At 47.8% G+C, this 18653-nt stretch overlaps 1 protein-coding gene and 1 long non-coding RNA gene across 2 annotated transcripts; one reads left to right on the top strand and one right to left on the bottom strand.

Moving 5' to 3' along the window:
- The first annotated feature begins 108 nt into the window (after window positions 1-108).
- ZCCHC3 (zinc finger CCHC-type containing 3) lies at window positions 109-2996 on the top strand. The gene has a single exon (XM_037044251.1). It carries the CDS (start codon window positions 350-352, stop codon window positions 1565-1567), a length of 1218 nt encoding a protein of 405 aa, XP_036900146.1. The 5' UTR covers window positions 109-349; the 3' UTR covers window positions 1568-2996.
- Window positions 2997-11900: 8904 nt separating this feature from the next.
- Window positions 11901-18233, bottom strand: LOC118985916 (uncharacterized). The gene is made up of 4 exons (XR_005066228.1): window positions 18097-18233; window positions 16313-16476; window positions 14035-14148; window positions 11901-12006 (listed from the first exon to the last, which is right to left on the bottom strand). It is a non-coding gene; the product is annotated as an uncharacterized LOC118985916 (long non-coding RNA).
- Between the last annotated feature and the right edge of the window lie 420 nt (window positions 18234-18653).

The following is an 18653-nucleotide window of genomic DNA, read 5'->3' on the forward strand; positions in this document are numbered from 1 at the left end:
TGCTTGAATGAAGTCATCGAGGACCGCTTGCGAAATACCAAATCCTCGAGAGCGAGGCTCAAGGCTGCCAAGCCCTCGCAAGGGACAGGGACTCGCTCCAAGCTCCCCGTCCCGCGCCGGTGCCCGGGAGGTGGGGCTGGCGAGCCCCGGCGGAAACTCGGCTCGGCCGTTACCAGGGGGTTCCGGGCTGGCGCTGGCCGCCCCGCGCCGCTTGTAAATATTTTTGGCGGGGCGGGGCAAAGCAGCATCAAATTTCAAAAAAAAAAAGCACCCCAAACCCCACAGCACCGCGCGCGATGGGCGCCCTTTGGCTGCAGGAGCGAGTGGAGGATGCTGGGAAGGAGGTAAAATGGCCACCGGCGGCGGCCCGGAGGAGGAAAGGAAGAGGGGGCGGTTGCAGCTTCTGACCCCCTCGCGCCCAGCGGTCCGGGCTGAGGAGAACGAGGGCGGCCGCGAGAAGATGGGCTGGGCCCAGGTGGTGAAGAACTTGGCGGAGAAGAAGGGTGAGTTCCGCGAGTCGCGGCCGCCGCGGCGGGAGGAGGAAAGCAGCAGCGGCGTGGGCGGGGGGCTTGGCGCCCCCGCGAGCCTGGCAGCGCCGGGTCTGGGCGACTTCCCCCCGGCCGGCCGCGGGGACCCGAAAGGCCGTCGGAGAGACCCAGCCGGCGAGGCGGCGGACCCCCGCAAGAAGAATGGCTCAGCAGAGGCGGGCAGGAGGAAGAAGGCCGAGGGGGCAGCCATGGTGACCCCCAACAGGCCCGGCGCGACCGAAGATACAGCAGAGCGGCCGCCCCTGGACGAGCCGGGGATAACGGTGGCGGGCCCAGCGCCTGGCCCGAGCAAGGGCCGCTTCCTCGTGCGCATCTGTTTCCAGGGAGACGAGGGCGCTTGCCCGACCCGGGACTTCGTGGTCGGCTCACTCATCCTGCGCTCCATCGGTATGGACCCCAGCGACATCTACGCGGTCATCCAGATCCCGGGCAGCCGCGAGTTCGACGTGAGCTTTCGCTCGGCGGAGAAGCTGGCCATGTTCCTTCGCGTCTACGAAGAGAAGCGCGAACAGGAGGACTGCTGGGAGAACTTCGTGGTGCTGGGGCGGAGCAAGTCCAGCTTGAAGACGCTCTTCATCCTCTTCCGGAACGAGACCGTGGACGTGGAGGACATCGTGACCTGGCTCAAGCGCCACTGCGAAGTGCTGGCCGTGCCCGTGAAAGTGACCGACAGGTTTGGGATCTGGACTGGGGAGTACAAGTGCGAGATCGAGCTGCGCCAGGGGGAGGGTGGAGTCAGGCACCTTCCGGGGGCCTTCTTCCTAGGGGCCGAGCGGGGCTACAGCTGGTACAAGGGGCAGCCCAAGACGTGCTTTAAATGTGGTTCCCGGACCCACCTGAGCGGCAGCTGCACGCAGGACAGGTGCTTCAGGTGTGGGGAGGAGGGGCACCTGAGCCCTTACTGCAGGAAGGGCATCGTGTGCAACCTTTGTGGCAAGCGTGGACACGCCTTTGCTCAGTGTCCCAAAGCGGTTCACAATTCTGTGGCAGCTCAGCTGACAGGCGTAGCCGGGCACTGAACGCCCACCTGCTGCCAGGGTGACTACAGAGCCAGTTTACCCCTCTTAAGTGCCAAAACTTTTTTTCAAACCGTTTTTTATCGTGTTCGAAGGAGATCTTTTTAAACCTATAAAAGACATCTCTTTCTGCCTTTTTAAACCAAGTTTACTCCGGTTCAGCCTTTTCTGAATTGATGGCTTTTGTCATCAGTAATGACTGCCGAGAACTGTAGTCTGGAGATATGTCTCCAGTCCCTTTTTTTTAATTTTGTTTTGGGAGATTTTTTTTTTGTACTTGTTACTCCATACCCTTGTCTTCTCCCTGGATTTTACCCCTTTGGGCTGCCTGACTCAGTTTTATGCCTAGCACTAGGTATGAAGCCCAGCACGAGGTAGGCACTCCATCAGGGTTGCCTTGAAAATGGTGTTAACGGTGGCTTCTGTCAGGGTGTCTAGCTTTTGCAGCTTTTTCTCTCCCTTTTACTTTGCTGCTTCTAATCTGTGTGGTCTGAGAATTTGTGAAACCAGTATTGTTAGAAGTATATGTAATCTGAGTCAGTAAGCTCTGAATCGTGGCCCAGGGCCTCTCTTACGGCATTACAACGCATGGACGTTGTGACACCTCTTCTGGTGGCTCAGAGGCCATTTTTCACAGAATCATGGAATCTAAAATTTTCCTGTGGGAAAGGACCTCAAAATTGGTTTACACCAATCCCCTGGTTTTCCAACAGTGAAACAGGCCCGGAGAGGTTAGAAATCATGTAGCTTAGAGTTCCCTGACCCCTGCCTGGTGCTCATTCCACTACCTCTCACACTTCACAACATTTTTCCTCAACACTTCAGGGCCCAGAAAGTCTGATCTCTGCAGAATAACGTGCCCAGAGGAACGCTAAGAAATCATCTGGGGGAGGAAGCAGAAAAACAAGATTTTAGCAGGGGCTTCTGAATACTTGGGGTATATAGAAAAGGGACAAAAGACTATATATAATCCAGGATGTGCTCATTGCCCTCTGGGATACCACATCTGGATTACAGTGTGCCTGATCTTTTGGGGCCTTCCCCTTCCCCATTCATTGCCACCAGTGTCAAATGGGGGTGCTCCTGTGGAAGGAAACCTACCAAAGGTTTACATTTGCACCTCAGCTTCAATAGTTAGAAACCCTAGAGAAGCAGCTAATGGAGTTCATCTGCAGCCTTCTGACTCCCAGGAGAAAGGCTGTTTCAAAGTGGAATTACGAGTGAGTTGTTAACTCCAAAGTATACTTGCGAAACAGTCCAAGAGAGGGCTTTGGGTCAACTGTTAATCAAGTTAAAGGAGAAAAGACAATACACTACTTTTGGTTTTTGTCTTCCCTTTGCATTATGTTTTGCTATTTCCTTGTGGCTTAGAATGTAAAATCCATTGTTAAAAGTTTTGTTCTGAATAAATATTTATCTTTTGTATTGCTAACACTGCTGTGTTACTTCCTTTCAAGGTGTTAGATCCATGGGTACACAGACCCTAGTTCAATCCATACTTCCTACACACCATTTGTTTACCCTGCAAATACAGTTCCAGCCCCTTTGGGCAACACTTAGCACCTCTTCTGTTGTGCCAGGCCCTTTGGAGCTGCTCCCCCAACCTCCAAACCCAGTGTGCTTATTAGCACACTGTTGAAACTCAAGTTGCAAGTCCCTAACTCAGCTGCAAGGAATTGGAATTACTGGAACGAGGAAAAACATTTTTTAGCAAGCATCCCCACGCAATTCTGATGGGCTGCCAGGTTTGAGACCACAGTTAGGAATGGTACTAAGATAGAGGGACTCCACCCTTGGAAAATTACAAACCAGTGGGAAGGACAGAGGGAAGATGTCAGTTTCATCATCTTACAGTTATTGTGCCAGAAATCGGATGCAGAGTATTTATGGGCTTTTTAAAAATGCCATCTCTTCCAGTTATTAAGGAAGGAAGAGAGAAAAAGTCCAGGGCTCTTCCTGGAGAGCTGACTCACTCCAAGCTGGTTCTGGAGATTTCCCTCCCCTCTACCCCACACGAACTACCCTCTACCCTCAGAAGAATTTTCCAGCTGAGACGTTAAGATGATCGAGTCCTAAGAAAGTTCCTACTGTACTGATTCTCTGAGCCAGTGATTTCAGGGCATTTCCTGAGCTGGTAACAGTGTAGTAGGGGCCTGGTTGTGGCTCTTGGGAACCCTGCCTTTCAGAGCTAGCTCAGCCCCTCTCCATTCGGTCTCCCAAAGCAAACAGGCTCTTCCCTCTAGTTCTCCCTCTTGTCCTCTCCCTCGCCATCATCTCTCTCCCTTCTCTGCCTCGGGTTTTCCTCCCTCCAAGGGTTTGGAGGCTAGTGGCCAGGAGAAAAGCCTGCATTCATCATGCTCCCCTCCCCCTTCTTCCTAGCAGGCTCTGTGCCAAGAAGCCTCCTAAGGAAGGATCTTCCCTCTCTCCGCCCCTCCCCCCGCCACTCTCCTGGAGGGAGCAGAGGGAGAAACTTTCCCTGCCCATCCCCCCAGAATCCGCTCCAGGGCCTCCTGCCTGGCGACTGGGGGAGTGAGCCAGGGGTTGGAGTGGAACAAACCTCCCTCCCCCAGCTTCCTCTCCCGATCGAGCAGCCCCCAAATTACAAATCCTCGCTGTTCATGGACTCCAGGGGAGTGTGCAGAGATCCCCTGGCTGCCAGGCACTCTGCGAACACCCATGAACAAGACGGTGCCCTTGCAAAGGAACATACAAGAAACAAGCAATTTTTAATACAGTATTAAGTATTTTTAGCCCTGGCTGGTGTAGCTCAGTGGATTGAGCGCGGGCCTGTGAACCAGAGGATCGAGGTTCGATTCCTGGTCAGGGCACATGCCTGGGTTGCAGGCCAGTTCCTGGCAGGGGCCAGTTCCCAGCAGGGGATGCACGAGAAGCAACCATACATTGATGTTTCTCTTCTCTCCTTCCCTTCCCCTCTAAAAATGAATAAATAAAATCTTTTAATATATATATATAGTATTAAGTATTTTTAAACACTGGAGAAAATTAGGAAGAGTACAGAATTGTCTGAAGGACAGGTTTCCTAGAAGAGAAAATGTCTCATCTGAAGCCAGCAGGATGAACGAAGCGAGGTGAAGAGGGAAGAGATATCCAGGCAGCAGAAACGGCCTGTGCAGCCCTGGATGATGTGGCTCAGTTGGTTGGGTGTTGTCCTGCAAACTGCAGGTTCAGTGCTGGTCAGGGCACATGCCTAAGTGGCGGGTTTGGTCCCCACTCAGGTAGTGTGCAAGAGGCAACCAATCCATGCTTCTCGCATCTCTCTCACATCAATGTTTCTCTCCCCTGTCTCTGGAATTGATAAAAGAAAAATAATAATAATGAAAAGAAAAAGAAACAGCCCGTGCAGAGACCTGGAACACAGCATGTTCAAGCTGGCTAGAAAGTCACAGGAAGAGGTGGCTGAGTAAAGGCCGAGTGAAGGTGACTTGGGGTTTGTCATGTTACTTGGAGGTTTGATTTTGTCCTAGCACCCTCGAGTCTAGCTGCCACCATTCAGCTCATGCGTTCAACACATACGTTAATCACCAACTCTAGGCAAGGGAATAAAACAAAATAGTCAAGTCCCCTGGAGCTCAAATTCTAGAGTCCCACAAGTAGGTACGTAATTACAAAGTGTGCTAATGCGTTAAACATGCAATGACATCGTGTTGAACAAGGGAAACCGATCGGTCTGAGAGATCAGGGATAACATAGCAGAGAACATGTTTGAACTGCGATGGGAAGGATATATAGGGAGGTAACTGAGAGATGGGGGTGGGAGTTAAGGGTGGCTGGGGTGTTAGCCTAAGCAAAAGGTATAACAAGTATGACAACTCTATAGTAGGAGGAGCCCTGTCTGATCCAGAAATCAAATGGAGTCCAGGTTTGCAAGCAGAAACCACTCTAGTTACTGAAGAAAGTGATAGGCCCTAGGCTGGGTAAATGGAAGGGCTCCTAGAACACCACAGAAACTGACCTACCAGGGGAGCCGCTGCCTCTGTCACGGTCCGGAAGGAGCCAGGAGGTCATCACCGGAAAGGCTGAGTCTGAGAGCACACTGCTGAAGCTCCCCCCAAGGACAGGATGCTGGGATCCGAGAGCCACTCCATCTGGCTAGTTCTGCCAGAGCAGTGAAAAGTCAAGTGAAGCCAGGGACCGTAAGCTGGTGTCTGAACAACCTTATAAGCAAAAATAGCTGAAACTATTTGACTTCTGCCTTCTTCCACTTTCCAAATCTCATGCAAGTGCATCTACTTGCTGGAGCCCCTGAAAGGAAACATTGTGACTCTCCTGCAGGTATCGCGCAGGAACCACATAAACAGTGGGAATGGATGTTGTTTGCCGACTGACCATATCCAGCCCAGCCACTGTGGCTACAATACAGAGAGGGGGAGGGAGATGGTAGTACCAAGTTAGGCTAGAGATTTTAGGGGGGCTGGTCGGCCATGTTTAGAAGTTTTTTGTTTTCTTTTTAAGAAGTAATGAGCTGGCCGTGCTGTGTGGCCTCAGGGAACCAGTTACAGAGGGGAAAGAAGGGCCCTTGGAGCTTAGGAGAAAGAGGCAAGGAAGCATCTGGGGAAAGGTGCCCGCCTTTGAGCTTGATTTTGGATGTGTTGAATTTGCGGTCTCCATAGAAGCTGTCTGAGAGAAGATGTGGAATAGGTGATTCAAATGCACAATCTTGAATTCTAAGGAGAGTTCTGGGCTTAAGAAATAAATATGAGTCCTGTAGCCAGAGCTGTCACACTCCATCCACAACCCACATAAGATGTACATTTTACGTTGCCGCCATCGGACCTGTATGCAGGTGTGTATTTATATATATAAAAAACAAATTGACAACATATATTAACCCTGTGGGTAGTGCCCTGGTATTTTTTTTTCTATTGTTTCATTGTTTTATAAATGCTTATATGACCCTTTAAGTGATTTTACAATGTCCTGATGGGTCACGAGAGAAAGCAGAGAGGAGAAAAATTACAGCAAGTTGGGTCATACCTTAAGCAACTCTGTGAGAGTTTTCCCTGACGGAAAAGTAGATCATGACAAGTTAATAAGGGACAGTGAATAAGAGAGAAGGAAAACAAGGGTGTGGAGACATACAAACGGGGGAGGAGAGTTGCAAGTGGCCGGGATTAACAAGTGTATCAAGTGCTGCAAGAGATCAAGTAAAACTGACTTTCAAAAATGTCAAAGGATTGAAGAGTACCTACTGGATTGAGTAACGTGGAGGTTACTTGCGGGAGCCTTTCAGAGCAGAATGATGAGGGCAGGAGACAGACTAAGGAAAAATAATCTTAAAATGCCAATCCAGCCACACTTGGCTGGTGTCCTTCAGTGGTTGAATGTCAGCCTGCGAATCAAAGGGTCTCTGGTTGGATCCCCAGTCTAGGGCATATGCCTGGGTTGCAGGCCAGCCCCCCCCCCAGTAGGGGGCGCCCGAGAGTCAACCACACTGATGTTTCCCTCTCTTCCTCCCTTCCCCTCTCTAAAATAAATTTTAAAATTTTTTTAAATGCCAATCCAACTCCTTTAACAGGAGGCTCCTGGGCTCCTTTGGGACTTGATACTCAGCCAGAATGCCCATTACTTCTCTTCATGTCACCTTAGGTGTGGCGCCAAGAGTTCATTATGGTGGGGTGTGGAGTGGTGCAGGAGGAGGCTAGAGATGAGCAAGGTTCACATCATACCAAGTCGAAAGCAGAGTTCCGTGAAGAGCGCACCAGCCATGTGCAAAGCCAGTGGATACATACCACTTGCTGGCTTGTCAGTGTGACTAAGAATATTTGGAGAGGACAGGTTTTGTGAAAATATGCACAGTAATATTAGAGAAAAGAATGGAAATTTTTGCAGCGTTTTAAAATGCAACGTGGACTAACGTCTTTGGAAAGCAGTTTGGCACTGACTATTAACATTTAGAATTCACATATCCCTTAACACACAGTCATTTGTAGGAAATGAATCTATAACTAAACTTGGACATGATCACAAATATGAATGTACCAGGATGAGTTCACTGAAGCCTCACTTGGGATACCCAGGACTGGAAACAATCTGACTGTCCATCAGTAGGGAACCGGTTAGATGGTCTACGGCACATCCAAACAATGGAGCACCGTGCGGCTGCTAAAGATGTGGTTCTATATATATTAACGTGGAACTGTCTCTAAGCACATTTTAAAGTGAACGAAGCAAGATGTGGCATGCTGTTTACATTTCAATTCTACTTTTTCAGCTCTATGGAGGTGTAATTGACAAAATCATTAGATGTAAATGTTCGATGTGATCTATATACGTATCACGATTTTAAATGATGGAGTAAATCAATGTGCTTATTTATGTATAGAATAACTGGAAGGATATTACTGAAATTGGTAACTTGTAGCTTCTGAGAAGAACTAGAAATTAGAGGTTTGAGATGAAAACATTTTGGGGGGGGGGCGTTGTTTTTATTTTGTTTTTGTTTTGACTATTTCACGTATTATCACTGTCCAAAGACTAATAACAAAAATCAGGACTAAGGCAGAGGACTTCAAAGAAGTTCCTGTAGACTCTGCAAAGGCAGGAGTCCGTTTCCCCTACGTTGAAAAATAAGCAGCTTTAGTGGGAAAATTCAGCACTCTACAGCAACCAAATCTGGTCTCCCTGCTTCCAAGCTTGGTCTCCTTCAATGTAAAAAAAAAAAAAAAGGTCCTAAAAATGAAATTTGAGCTTAAAGACCTTCAAAGACTGTGTTCTCCCTGGGGCCCATAGGCCCTGCCTCCTCTGGGCCTCACCCCTCACCCTGGCTAGGCTGCCGCTAGTCATTCCAGGAATTCACCCTCCCGGACAGGGTTAACCCTTCCCTTCCCCAGCACTCAGCACTGATGCCACTTCCTAGTTCAACCTTCCCCAGCCTTCTAGACCAGACCCTCTCTCTTACATTCTCCTCTGCTCCCAACAGTTGCTGCTGATACAGTGACACGTTTATTTACGCCATGGTTTGATTGATACCTGCCTCTGTCTCACAATTTTGAGCTCGGAGGGGACAGGGACCATGGCTTTTTGGCTCTTGGCTGTAGCTCCAGCATTTAGCACTGCGCCTGGAATACAGTAAAAGCCCGGTAAGTATTTATGGCATGAATGATCTAGAAACTTGGCTGAGGTTAGAGGTCAGGACGTGTGTCTACTTGTCCCTATTTAATGATACCCTTAAGCACAGCCATCACTGGCTCTTTACTGGAGAAGGACTTATCCCTTCATCTTTAAAAGGGTAATTCACTCCTTCAGTCTTCTCACATTTGGTGAGGCTTTCCTTCTGCCTGGGAGGTCAGGCCCATGCTCCCTGTGTCTCTGAGGCGGTATCACCGAAAAGTCGTCTGCACATCGCTTGGCACCAAGAGGCACAGAAGACAGCACCAGGCTCCTGGATTCCCAGCGTCTGGCTTCAATACTCCCTTATGCCCAGAGAGTGTAGCGCCTGCCCTGAGCCCCCACTCCCTCCTCAGGGGACAGGGTGAGGATTCTGTAGGCACAAAAGGAACTTCCTACCCACAGTCTTTGCCCTCCCTGTTTTTATTGTTTTTGTTTTTAATCCTCACCCGAGGACATTTTTTCATTGCTTTTAGAGAGAGGGGAAGGGGGGGGACAAAGAGAGACATCGATTGGTTGCCTTCGGAACCCACCCCAGCTGGGAACCGAACTGAAACCTAAGAATGTACCCTAACTGGGGATGGAACCACAATGTTTTGGTTTACAGGACTGCCCTCCCTTTCTAGAACATTCTCTGAGCCCCCAGCATTCCCTTCCAAAATATCCATAAGCTTTTTTTTACAGATCCTTTGTGGGCTTCATCTCTGGGTCTATCTCAGCTAATTGCACTGTCTGGTGCACCTTTATAGACCTCAGGCTTAGGTCTCAAAGTAGCTCTTTGCAAGACAGCTCGGACATGGCGTTCCTCACAACAGGAGCGGTGACAGGTGGACAAAGGCTGGAGGCAGGATCCAGGGGGTAGCTCTCTCTGGGCCAACACATCTGGCCCAGGACCCTGAGGCTCTTGGAATTTAATTTGAACCTGGTTTTCCAGTTGATTATGAAGATAAGGAGGAGAACAGAATATATTTCATTTAACACATCACTGTAGATTGACGTGTAACTTCTATTTAGAGGCATGCGATATATGGGACTCCACTTGTACTCTTGTCCTGGGCCCTACAAATGCCCACTTGGTTGTGTCATTTCTTACCTATGCAACCTTTCCAGGGCTGTTTCCTTACCAGAAAAAATGGGCTTAATGGCATCTGCCTGACCAGAGCTGGTGAAAAAATGAGGTGAAACAATTCAAGGTTTGGCAGAGAGCCAGGCCCTGGGTAAACAGTAATTATCAGTGCTATTTTTTCCTTTTCGCCCTCTGGCTACCATCTTCCATGCTTTTCTCTATGACACCCAAACCGGTCTCACCTGGAGGATTTCCACACAGTTCCTCCCTCCTTACCCACACCAGTAATGATCACCTCCCTATTCTCCGCACCTAGTCAAATCCTACCCCTTCTTCAATTACGGTAATAGCTACTGGTGAGGGCAGTTTACTGTCTCAGGCATTGTAGTAAGAACTTGCCATGTATTGTCTCAGTTCAGTTCTGACACCAACTCAGAGAAGTAGGTGCTGTGTCTTTCTCCCCAAACACGGACCCTGGGATCTGGAGAGATGAAGCGCTGGCGGCTGGTGAGTGGCAGAGCCAGAGGGGTTGTGAACCCAGGCTGTCTTAGGGCAGACTCAGGATTCTGTTCGCCACTGCCTCCCTCCTCACAGTGCACTGGCCACCCCTCTATCCCTCAAGCTCCCATGGCCACGACTGTCATACTCTGTCAGCTCTAGGGGCCTGTCTATGGACTTTCCACCCAAGAGGGCGGGCACTTTGTCTCACGCCACGTTGCCCACATCCTGGACCCTCCCTCCCTCCCTTTCCTTTCTTTCTCCCTCCCATGGAGTACTGGGCTCCTAACTCTGTGTCAGGCTTTGTGTTCGTTCACATGTCAGTGTTAACAGTGCAGAAATTAGTGCAGGATGGAATTACATGTCATTTCCTCTTTCTTCTTTATGCCTTTTTAGTTGGCTGATTTTTTTTTCCCCAGTGACCACGCAAGCCAGGTTCCTCGAACCCAGTTCAAACGTTACTTGGCTAGGTTGGTCCGAAGAAGGCCCTGTCTCCTTAACTCCCAGCCCCCATGCCTCCTGCAACGGTCCTCAAATCCAGGCCGCCCTGCCCCCTCCGGAAGGGGGAGTTGGGGGCGAACGCCGAAATCTGAGTGGTTCTTTCAAGCCTCCGTTGCCGTAGAAACGGGCTGCATAGGCCTTGGCGGTCCATTACACCATCCTCCAGCGACACAGCCAATGGGCTCCGAGCTCCATCCTGGACGCAGAGCTCCATCCCAGGCACCCCCGCCCCACAGCTGCCCGACAGCCCACCAATGGACCCGTCCCTTACCTTAGAGCCCGCCCTCGGCCCAGGGACACTACTAATGAACTTCGACTCTGCTTTCCCTCTAGCTTCAAAGTAGCAACAGACTCGATTTTCAAAAAAGAAAAAAGAATTCTCCAAAATAGAAGGAATTAACAGGAAGGCCTCTGTCAGTTGCACCTTGAGTAATCTTTGGCTGGCATTTTATTTAAGGAGAACAAATTTCCAAGAACAGAATATGTCATTCTCTACTAAATTTTAGGCAATGAAATCTCTACATGGATTTCTTTCATTACGGGTGTTTTCATTTAATTTAAAATAATCAAGGAATTAGTCATCTTTCCTTGTATGTATTTCAAATATAATACATACAAATTAAAGGCACTGAGTTTTTGCTATTGAGTTCATGAGACATTGACCTAAGTAGCTGACTTCTATTAGACAATTTAACTCCTGGATTCAAAGTATACTAAAACTGTAGGATAAATTAATATTTCTCTTAATCCATTGAAGAACTTCCATTTTGAAGTCAGGCTGTATAATGGCTTTAGTGCTCTAAAGTCTAGATAAACTCATTCTTTTTAAAACCTAGTACTATTTTTTGTGATAAACTTTATTTTCTAGAACATTTTTACATGTTTATGCGGTCTTGGAAAGTTGTGAGTTTGTACAATACCTTTCAACTGGCATTAGCCATATTTAAGTGCCCAAGGGCCACACGCACAGCTCTGCACTGTTATGCAGTAAAAGAAAGAGCCCGAAGCACACACACACGATCATAAGCATACATACACAATCATAATCTCTGAATTTTTTAAGAAGATATTTCGATAAATGAAAAAATGACTTGCCTTGGCTAGATGGCTCAGCTGATTGGAGCATTGTCCTGAGCACAGAAGATCGCAGGTTCGATTCCTGGTCGGGGCATATAACTAGGATGCAGGTTCAGTCCTTGGTTGGGGTGCAGATGGGAGGCGACCAATACATGTGTCTCTTTCTCTCTTCCTAAAATTAATAAAAACATATTTTCAGGTGAGGACTTTAAAAATGACTTACCTTGCTCTTAACCTTCTGTTTATTATGAATGTTTTTAAGGATCATATCCGGGGACTTCCGCCAAGATGGAGGCATAGGTGGAAACACTGTGCCTTCTCCCACAACCAAGTTTGAATACAACAAAGGTTTGGAGAACAAAGACACAGCCAAAGAACAGAAAATTGAATTATACGGAAGTCCAACAACAACGAACTGTTCAACGGGACGGTGAGGGGGCGGAGACAGCAGCGGAGCAGGGTCGGGCAGGAAAGATCCCCAGACCTAGGCACGCAGGCAGCCCGGACCCAGTAAAGGTGCGGGGCAGACTGACCGCGGTCGCACATTTGTGCACAGTGAGACGGACCACACAGGCCCCAGCAGGCGAACCCAGTTGTGGAGGGCTGACGGTGGTAGCACACTCGCGTACAGTGGGACAAAACGCGCGGGCCCCAGTGACGGTGGCAGCTGCGGCACCTGTGGCGGTGGCGGCAGCAGCGAGAGGCAGCAGAATAGACCACCATCGCTCCTCTTTGGCCCCGCCCCCACATACAGCATCCCAACCCAGCGACTGAGTTGCTCTGCTCTGGTGAACACCTAGGGCTCTGATCCTGATAGGTAACAGGCACGAACAGTTCAAAAGATGGCTCAAGAAGAACTCAAAGCCCCAGAGCCGATAACTCTAAGCAACCAAGAAATAGCCAGCCTCTCAGATGCACAGTTCAAAACACTGGTCATCAGGATGCTCACAGAACTGGTTGATTATAGTCACAAATTAGAGGAACATATGAAGGCTAAACTAATTGAAATGAAGGGAGATGCACAGGAAACCAATAGTGATGGAAAGGAAACTGGGACTCAAATCAAGGGAGTGGACCAGAAGGAAGAAAAAAACAACCGAACAGAAAAGAATGAAGAAAGAAGAATTCCAAAAAATGAGAAGAGGCTTAGGAACCTCCAGGACATCTTTAAACGTTCCAACATCCGGATTATAGGAGTACCAGAAGGGGGAAAGAAACAGCCACGAGTGGAAAACTTATTTGAACAAATAATAAAGGAGAACTTCCCCAGTCTGACAAAGGAAATAGACTTCCAGGAAATCCAGGAAGCTCAGAGAGTCCCAAAGAAGCTGGACCCAAGAAGGAACACACCAAGGCACATCATAATTACATTAGCCAAGACTAAAATGAAGGAGAGAATCCTAGAAGCAGCAAGAGATAAGGGGACAGTCACCTACAAAGGAGTACCCATCAGACTGTCAGCGGATTTCTCAAAAGAGACCTTACAGGCAAGAAGGGGCTGGAAAGAAGTATTCCAAGTCATGAAATCCAAAGACCTACAGCCAAGATTGCTTTATCCAGCAAAACTTTCATTTAGAATGGAAGGACAGATAAAGTGCTTCTCAGATAAGGTCAAGTTCAAGGAGTTCATCATCACCAAGCCCTTATTATATGAAATGCTAAAGGGACTTATATAAGAAAAAGAAGATGAAAAATATGAACAGTGAAAGGACAGCGAACTCACAGTTATTAACAACCACACCTAAAACAAAAGCAAACCAAGAGGACAGCTAGATCGGGAGTGGAACCATAGAGATGAAGAACACATGGAGGGTTAGCAACAGGGGAGTGGGAGGAGAAGAAGAGGGGAGAAGGTACAGAAAATAGCATAGACAGTAGATAGAAAATAGATGAGGGGAGGGCAAGAATAGTAGGGGAAATATAGAATCTAAAGAACTTGAGACACGTGGTTATAAACTAAGAGGGGGAGAATGGTGGGGGAGGGAGTGTGGGGGTGGAGGGGAATGAAGGGTGGGAATAGAACAACTGTGATGGTATAATCAATAAAATATATATATATATAAAAGGATCATACCCGTTTACAGACTGATGTTTTGTAGCTAGACAGTTGGGGTGGGTGGAATTGCTTGATGGTGCCTGGGATAGCCACGCCCATCTGAGTGGTTCCTTCCTTCCTTCGTGGGACAGACATTCAGTCTACCTTGTGCCAAACTCGGCTGGGTGTTAGGGATACAAAGGTGAGAGTGGGAATCAGGTGGGTCCTCCAATTGCATGGAGCTTCTGCTCTGCCATGAGGTACCAAGTGGGGCTGTGTCTGCAGAGAATTTAAGACAGCAATAAAACTGACTGAGAGGCAATCTGCATTTTATTATCACCATGTGCTCATAATTCTAAACCATGTCACTGATAAAATTCCACCCCCTAAAGATCAAGTTGAGTCTAACTTGAGTCTAAATAATGTATTTGTAAAGTTCAAATCAGCATATTTTAATTCCTTACACACTAATAAACATTATGGTCTACAAGGAAGTCAATTCGGAGCCCTCCCAGTTACATACTCAGCCCCTACCACACGCCAAGCCAGACCCAGCCACACACATTCGTTTGAGAGTAAGTCCCTAACAGTCTGGAATTGTTCAAGCTTGTTTCCTGAGCACTTGCGTCTCCAGCCCCATTGGCACAACATATGTCTGTGTTTAAACAATAGATGCAAAATAAACAATGACGGCATAGTGATGACGTAGCTAAGGAACTAGAACTTGAGTTGCTTCAATTCTCTCATTTCATGTGACCACTTAAAGCTTTTGCCCTGAAAAGGTACACCAGTAAAACAAAGAGCAAACTGTAAAGTGTGGTAACTACAAATTTTACTATTCAGTAAAATTGTACTATTATTTAGTAAAATTCTTTTACAGATTATGTTTAAAGTGCTTTGTTTTAAAACTGTAATGTCATTAATGTAACGTAATTATTGTAACAGACTGCTATAGGGGTATTTTTTTCAAAGAAATATATTAATGTAATTGAAAATCATTGGTTCAATACTCTTTTCCTTTTTTGTATTGTACTATTTATTTTCACTGACAGTTACATGTACAAAGTTCAATAAAAGAATATTTTCACTGTCTGCATTTCTTTTCTCACCATTATCATTAGTATTTCTTGTATTTCATGACTGTTATTGAAAAAAATGTCATTTAGAGGAGGGCAGTATTTAAAAATGATCTGTTTCAAGTGACAAGTGAGCCAGGTAAGCCGTGGGTGCACGGAAGAAACACGGAGTTAGGGGGGCTCTAAGGAGAGAGACAGGTGACAAGTGCTAGAAAGGGCAGGAGAAGGGGTGTCACAACACCCTGTGTGGCCTGATGGACTAGAAACTGGCTCAAAACAGCGAAAGTGGGAGAGGAGGTTAGATAAGCGAGCAAGGGTCAGACCAAGCTTAACCCGGTGAGCCAGGTGTCTGCTGTTTATCTTGAGAGTAATGGCAAAACCACTGGAGAGTACTAAGGGAAGAGGCACAGTCATCTGTGACTGGAAGATCCCATCACTCTGTCTTCAGGGAGGAGAGAGGAACAGATAGGGGACCTGACAGCTGTAGGGGCCAGAAAGGAGGCTGGGGAGGCACCCAGATGAGAGATGATGGCGGCCTGGGTTGGTGGGGTAGTGGTGGTCAGCTGCTCTCCAAGAACCTCGCTGCCTACCTACTGCAGTCTGGACTGAATCGCTCAATGGTGAGCTGAGACTTGAACTCCGAGTGTCTGTAAGGTCTAGACCCTGGGGCCCCCATTTGAAAGGACTTAGGGTAGGTAGTTTGCATGTACTGGTAACTACCACATCTCAGTGCAGACTGGAGTTTGCAGTGTTGTTCTCCGAAATTCTAGTTCCTTCTTTGGGCTTCCCTAGGAATTTGAGAGCACCGACTTGGACTCATTCAATAAATACTTATTGACCACCTACTGCATGCCAGGCAATCTCCTTAGGATAAAACAGTAAACAAACATCTCTGCTTCTTGAAGCTGACCTTCTAGTGTAGATGCGATGTTGAAAAACAAGTGAACAGCCCTGGCTGGTGTAGCTCAGTGGATTGAGCACAGGCCTGCGAACCACACGATCGCAGTTCGATTCCCAGTCAGGGCACATGCCTGGGTTGTAGGCTGGTTCCCTGCAGGCCAACTCCCAGCAGGGGACGCAGAAAAGGCAACCATACATTGATGTTTCTCTCCCTCTCTCCTTCCCCTCTAAAGATAAATAAATAAAATTTAAAAAAAAAGAAAAAAAAGAAAAACAAGTGAACAAATAAAATAACTGCAGATGTGGTAGGTACCATGAAGAAGATAGGGAAGGTGATGGAAGAGAATAATGCAACCAAAAGAAAGACACCTGATAATACCAAACCCGGGACAGGCTGTGGGTGCACAGGATCGCTTGTATTTGTTGGTGGAAAAGTAAATTAGTACAACTTGGAAGTTTGGCATTACCTCATAAACATTAGCAATCACATGTCCCCAGATGCACAGTCACGCCTGCCGTGAGGGACTTGGGAGACCTTCCTGCTCCGAGCACCAGGGACACATCTTGGGCAACAGTAACATTTTTCATAAGAGCAAAATCCTGGTGATAATCCCAATGTCCACGTACAGAACTGACGGGAAAGAAACGTATGTATATCCCACAGTAGGAAATGAACAGTACTGCCCCACACAGGGGCAAGAATTTAGATGAATTTTAGCACTATAATGTGGACCAAGAAAGTAAATACCAGAATACTGCATGCAGCATCATACTTTGATAAAGAGAATGTATTTTTTTAAAGAACATATTTTAAAAAGAAGAGAGGAGAAACTGGAATCCTCACAGTGCACTGCTAATAGGAACGTAAAATGGTGCAGCAAATCCACGGAGACAGAAAGGCTAATGGTTGCCTAGAGCTGAGAGTTAGAACAAAGGGAGTACAGTTTCTTTTAGGAATGATGAAAATATTCTGAAAATGGTTGCGGTGAGGGCTGCACAACTTTGAATGTACCATTGATTTGTACACTTTAAATGGGTGAATAGTATGGTATGCGAATTCTATCTCAAGAAAGCTGTTATGTTTTTTTTTTATTGCAAGGGAAGGTTCAGGATAAGCATTACATCAGGTGTAGGAAGGCAGGGGATGGGACCCCGAAGTTCACAGGGAAGGTAGGTTATTATCAATTTCCCAGTTCTTGTGTTAGGTTGCTGCTTTCACTGGTTCTTCTTATTTATAAATGAATACATACATAGAGTAAGCCCGTCACAGACACTGATGAAAACGTGTCACAGACAAGTAATGCTGTGCACCTGAGATGTATTTGTACAGCGATGGGTCAGCAACAGCAGAGTGGTCAGGGCAGCCTCTCTGGACGGTCCCCTCTGAGCAGAGGCTAGAATGAGATGGGCCAGCCATGTGAGGGTGGGGGTGGAAGAGTTTTCCAGGCAGAGGAGACAGCGTGTACAAAGGCCACCAGATGAGCCCAAGTCTTCTGTCTTTGCAGAATGTCCAGGAGGCCAACATGTAAACAACCACAACAACAATAATAGCAGCAGCAGTTACAGGGCCAGAGTAAGACCTTTAAGAGGCCCTAAACACTTAAAAGATGGCGGTGTCCATGTGATTTAAAGTAAAACAAATATTAAGTAGAAAAAGTGAGTGTTAGAAAAAACTTAAAGCTTTTATTTTCCCCATGATTATTCGTTGATACCTTTACTAGGCGTAAACCAGGATGTGTTTACATCCATTGTCCCACTTAATTTGTGAAACAACCATATGAGAGAGAAACTGATCTTTCTCCATTTTAAGATGAGCAGAAGAGAACCGGGATATGAATACAGTAATTCTGACCCCATCGAGCACTGAGAGGACCAGCTGCCATGATGAATGTTCAAACTCCGGGATAGCGCCTAGTGAGGCAGGGAAGGAAGCATCTGGTAGGGAGCAGCACCTTCCCTTTCTGAGTGTCCTGTGCCTTTAAGAGTCATCCCCTCCCGCCCGCGATGCTCCAATTTCCCTCTAGGGCACCCAGAGCATCACCCCGCCCCCACCTCGCTACTGCGGAGCCTCACCTCATCCCATCCCCCACTCCCTACACCCTCCGGATAGGCTCTCAGCCTCCACTCGCTGAGTGGAGGTAAAGTATACCGTCAGAGATAAGTTACGTCCGCCTCCGCCAGTGCCCACCCACTACACCCCAGCTGAATGCCATTTTAAAGCCCCTAATTCCGACCCCTTTCAGCAACTGACTTCGAGGGACTAGGCCTCAGCGCCCCTTCTCATCGCCCAGGTCCTGGTCTCAGTGAAGGTGACTTCTCCCGGGGTTAGCACATAACCCGCAGTGCCCGTGCAGGTTCACACGTGGTGAGCAGGGAGCGCGCAGCCCCTCCCCGCCGTGAGCCTTGAGCGTGCGTCGCCGACACGCCCCTTGACCAGACTCCGCCTCCGTGCCCGCGCACGCCCCTCTCACTCAGGACGGGCGTCGCGCCCTAGACCCGCGGCAGACCCGTTGCAATAGGTGATGGGATCTGGTTATGGGGCATCTACACATTCTCGAATCTCGCGCTAGAACTGTGAAAAGCAGGACGTCCGTTCTGCTCAGGACTTGGTTGTTAGGCGACTTGTCCGGACCCCTTTTACGCTGAGCAGGGAAGAGAGCCTAGGATTCGAGCCCTAGTCCACAAGTCCTCGGTGTTTCGTACTTTGGATGTGAGCGTAATATTCTCTTCTTAGAAAATTCTACTGGTGCCTCAAACGAAATACTAAATGAAAGGGCTCATTGGATCCAAAAGCATTGTCGAGCCCCT

This window comes from Sturnira hondurensis, unplaced genomic scaffold (genome assembly GCF_014824575.4).
Source record: "Sturnira hondurensis isolate 20B ecotype Veracruz unplaced genomic scaffold, ASM1482457v3 Scaffold0004136, whole genome shotgun sequence".
NCBI lineage: Eukaryota > Metazoa > Chordata > Mammalia > Chiroptera > Phyllostomidae > Sturnira > Sturnira hondurensis.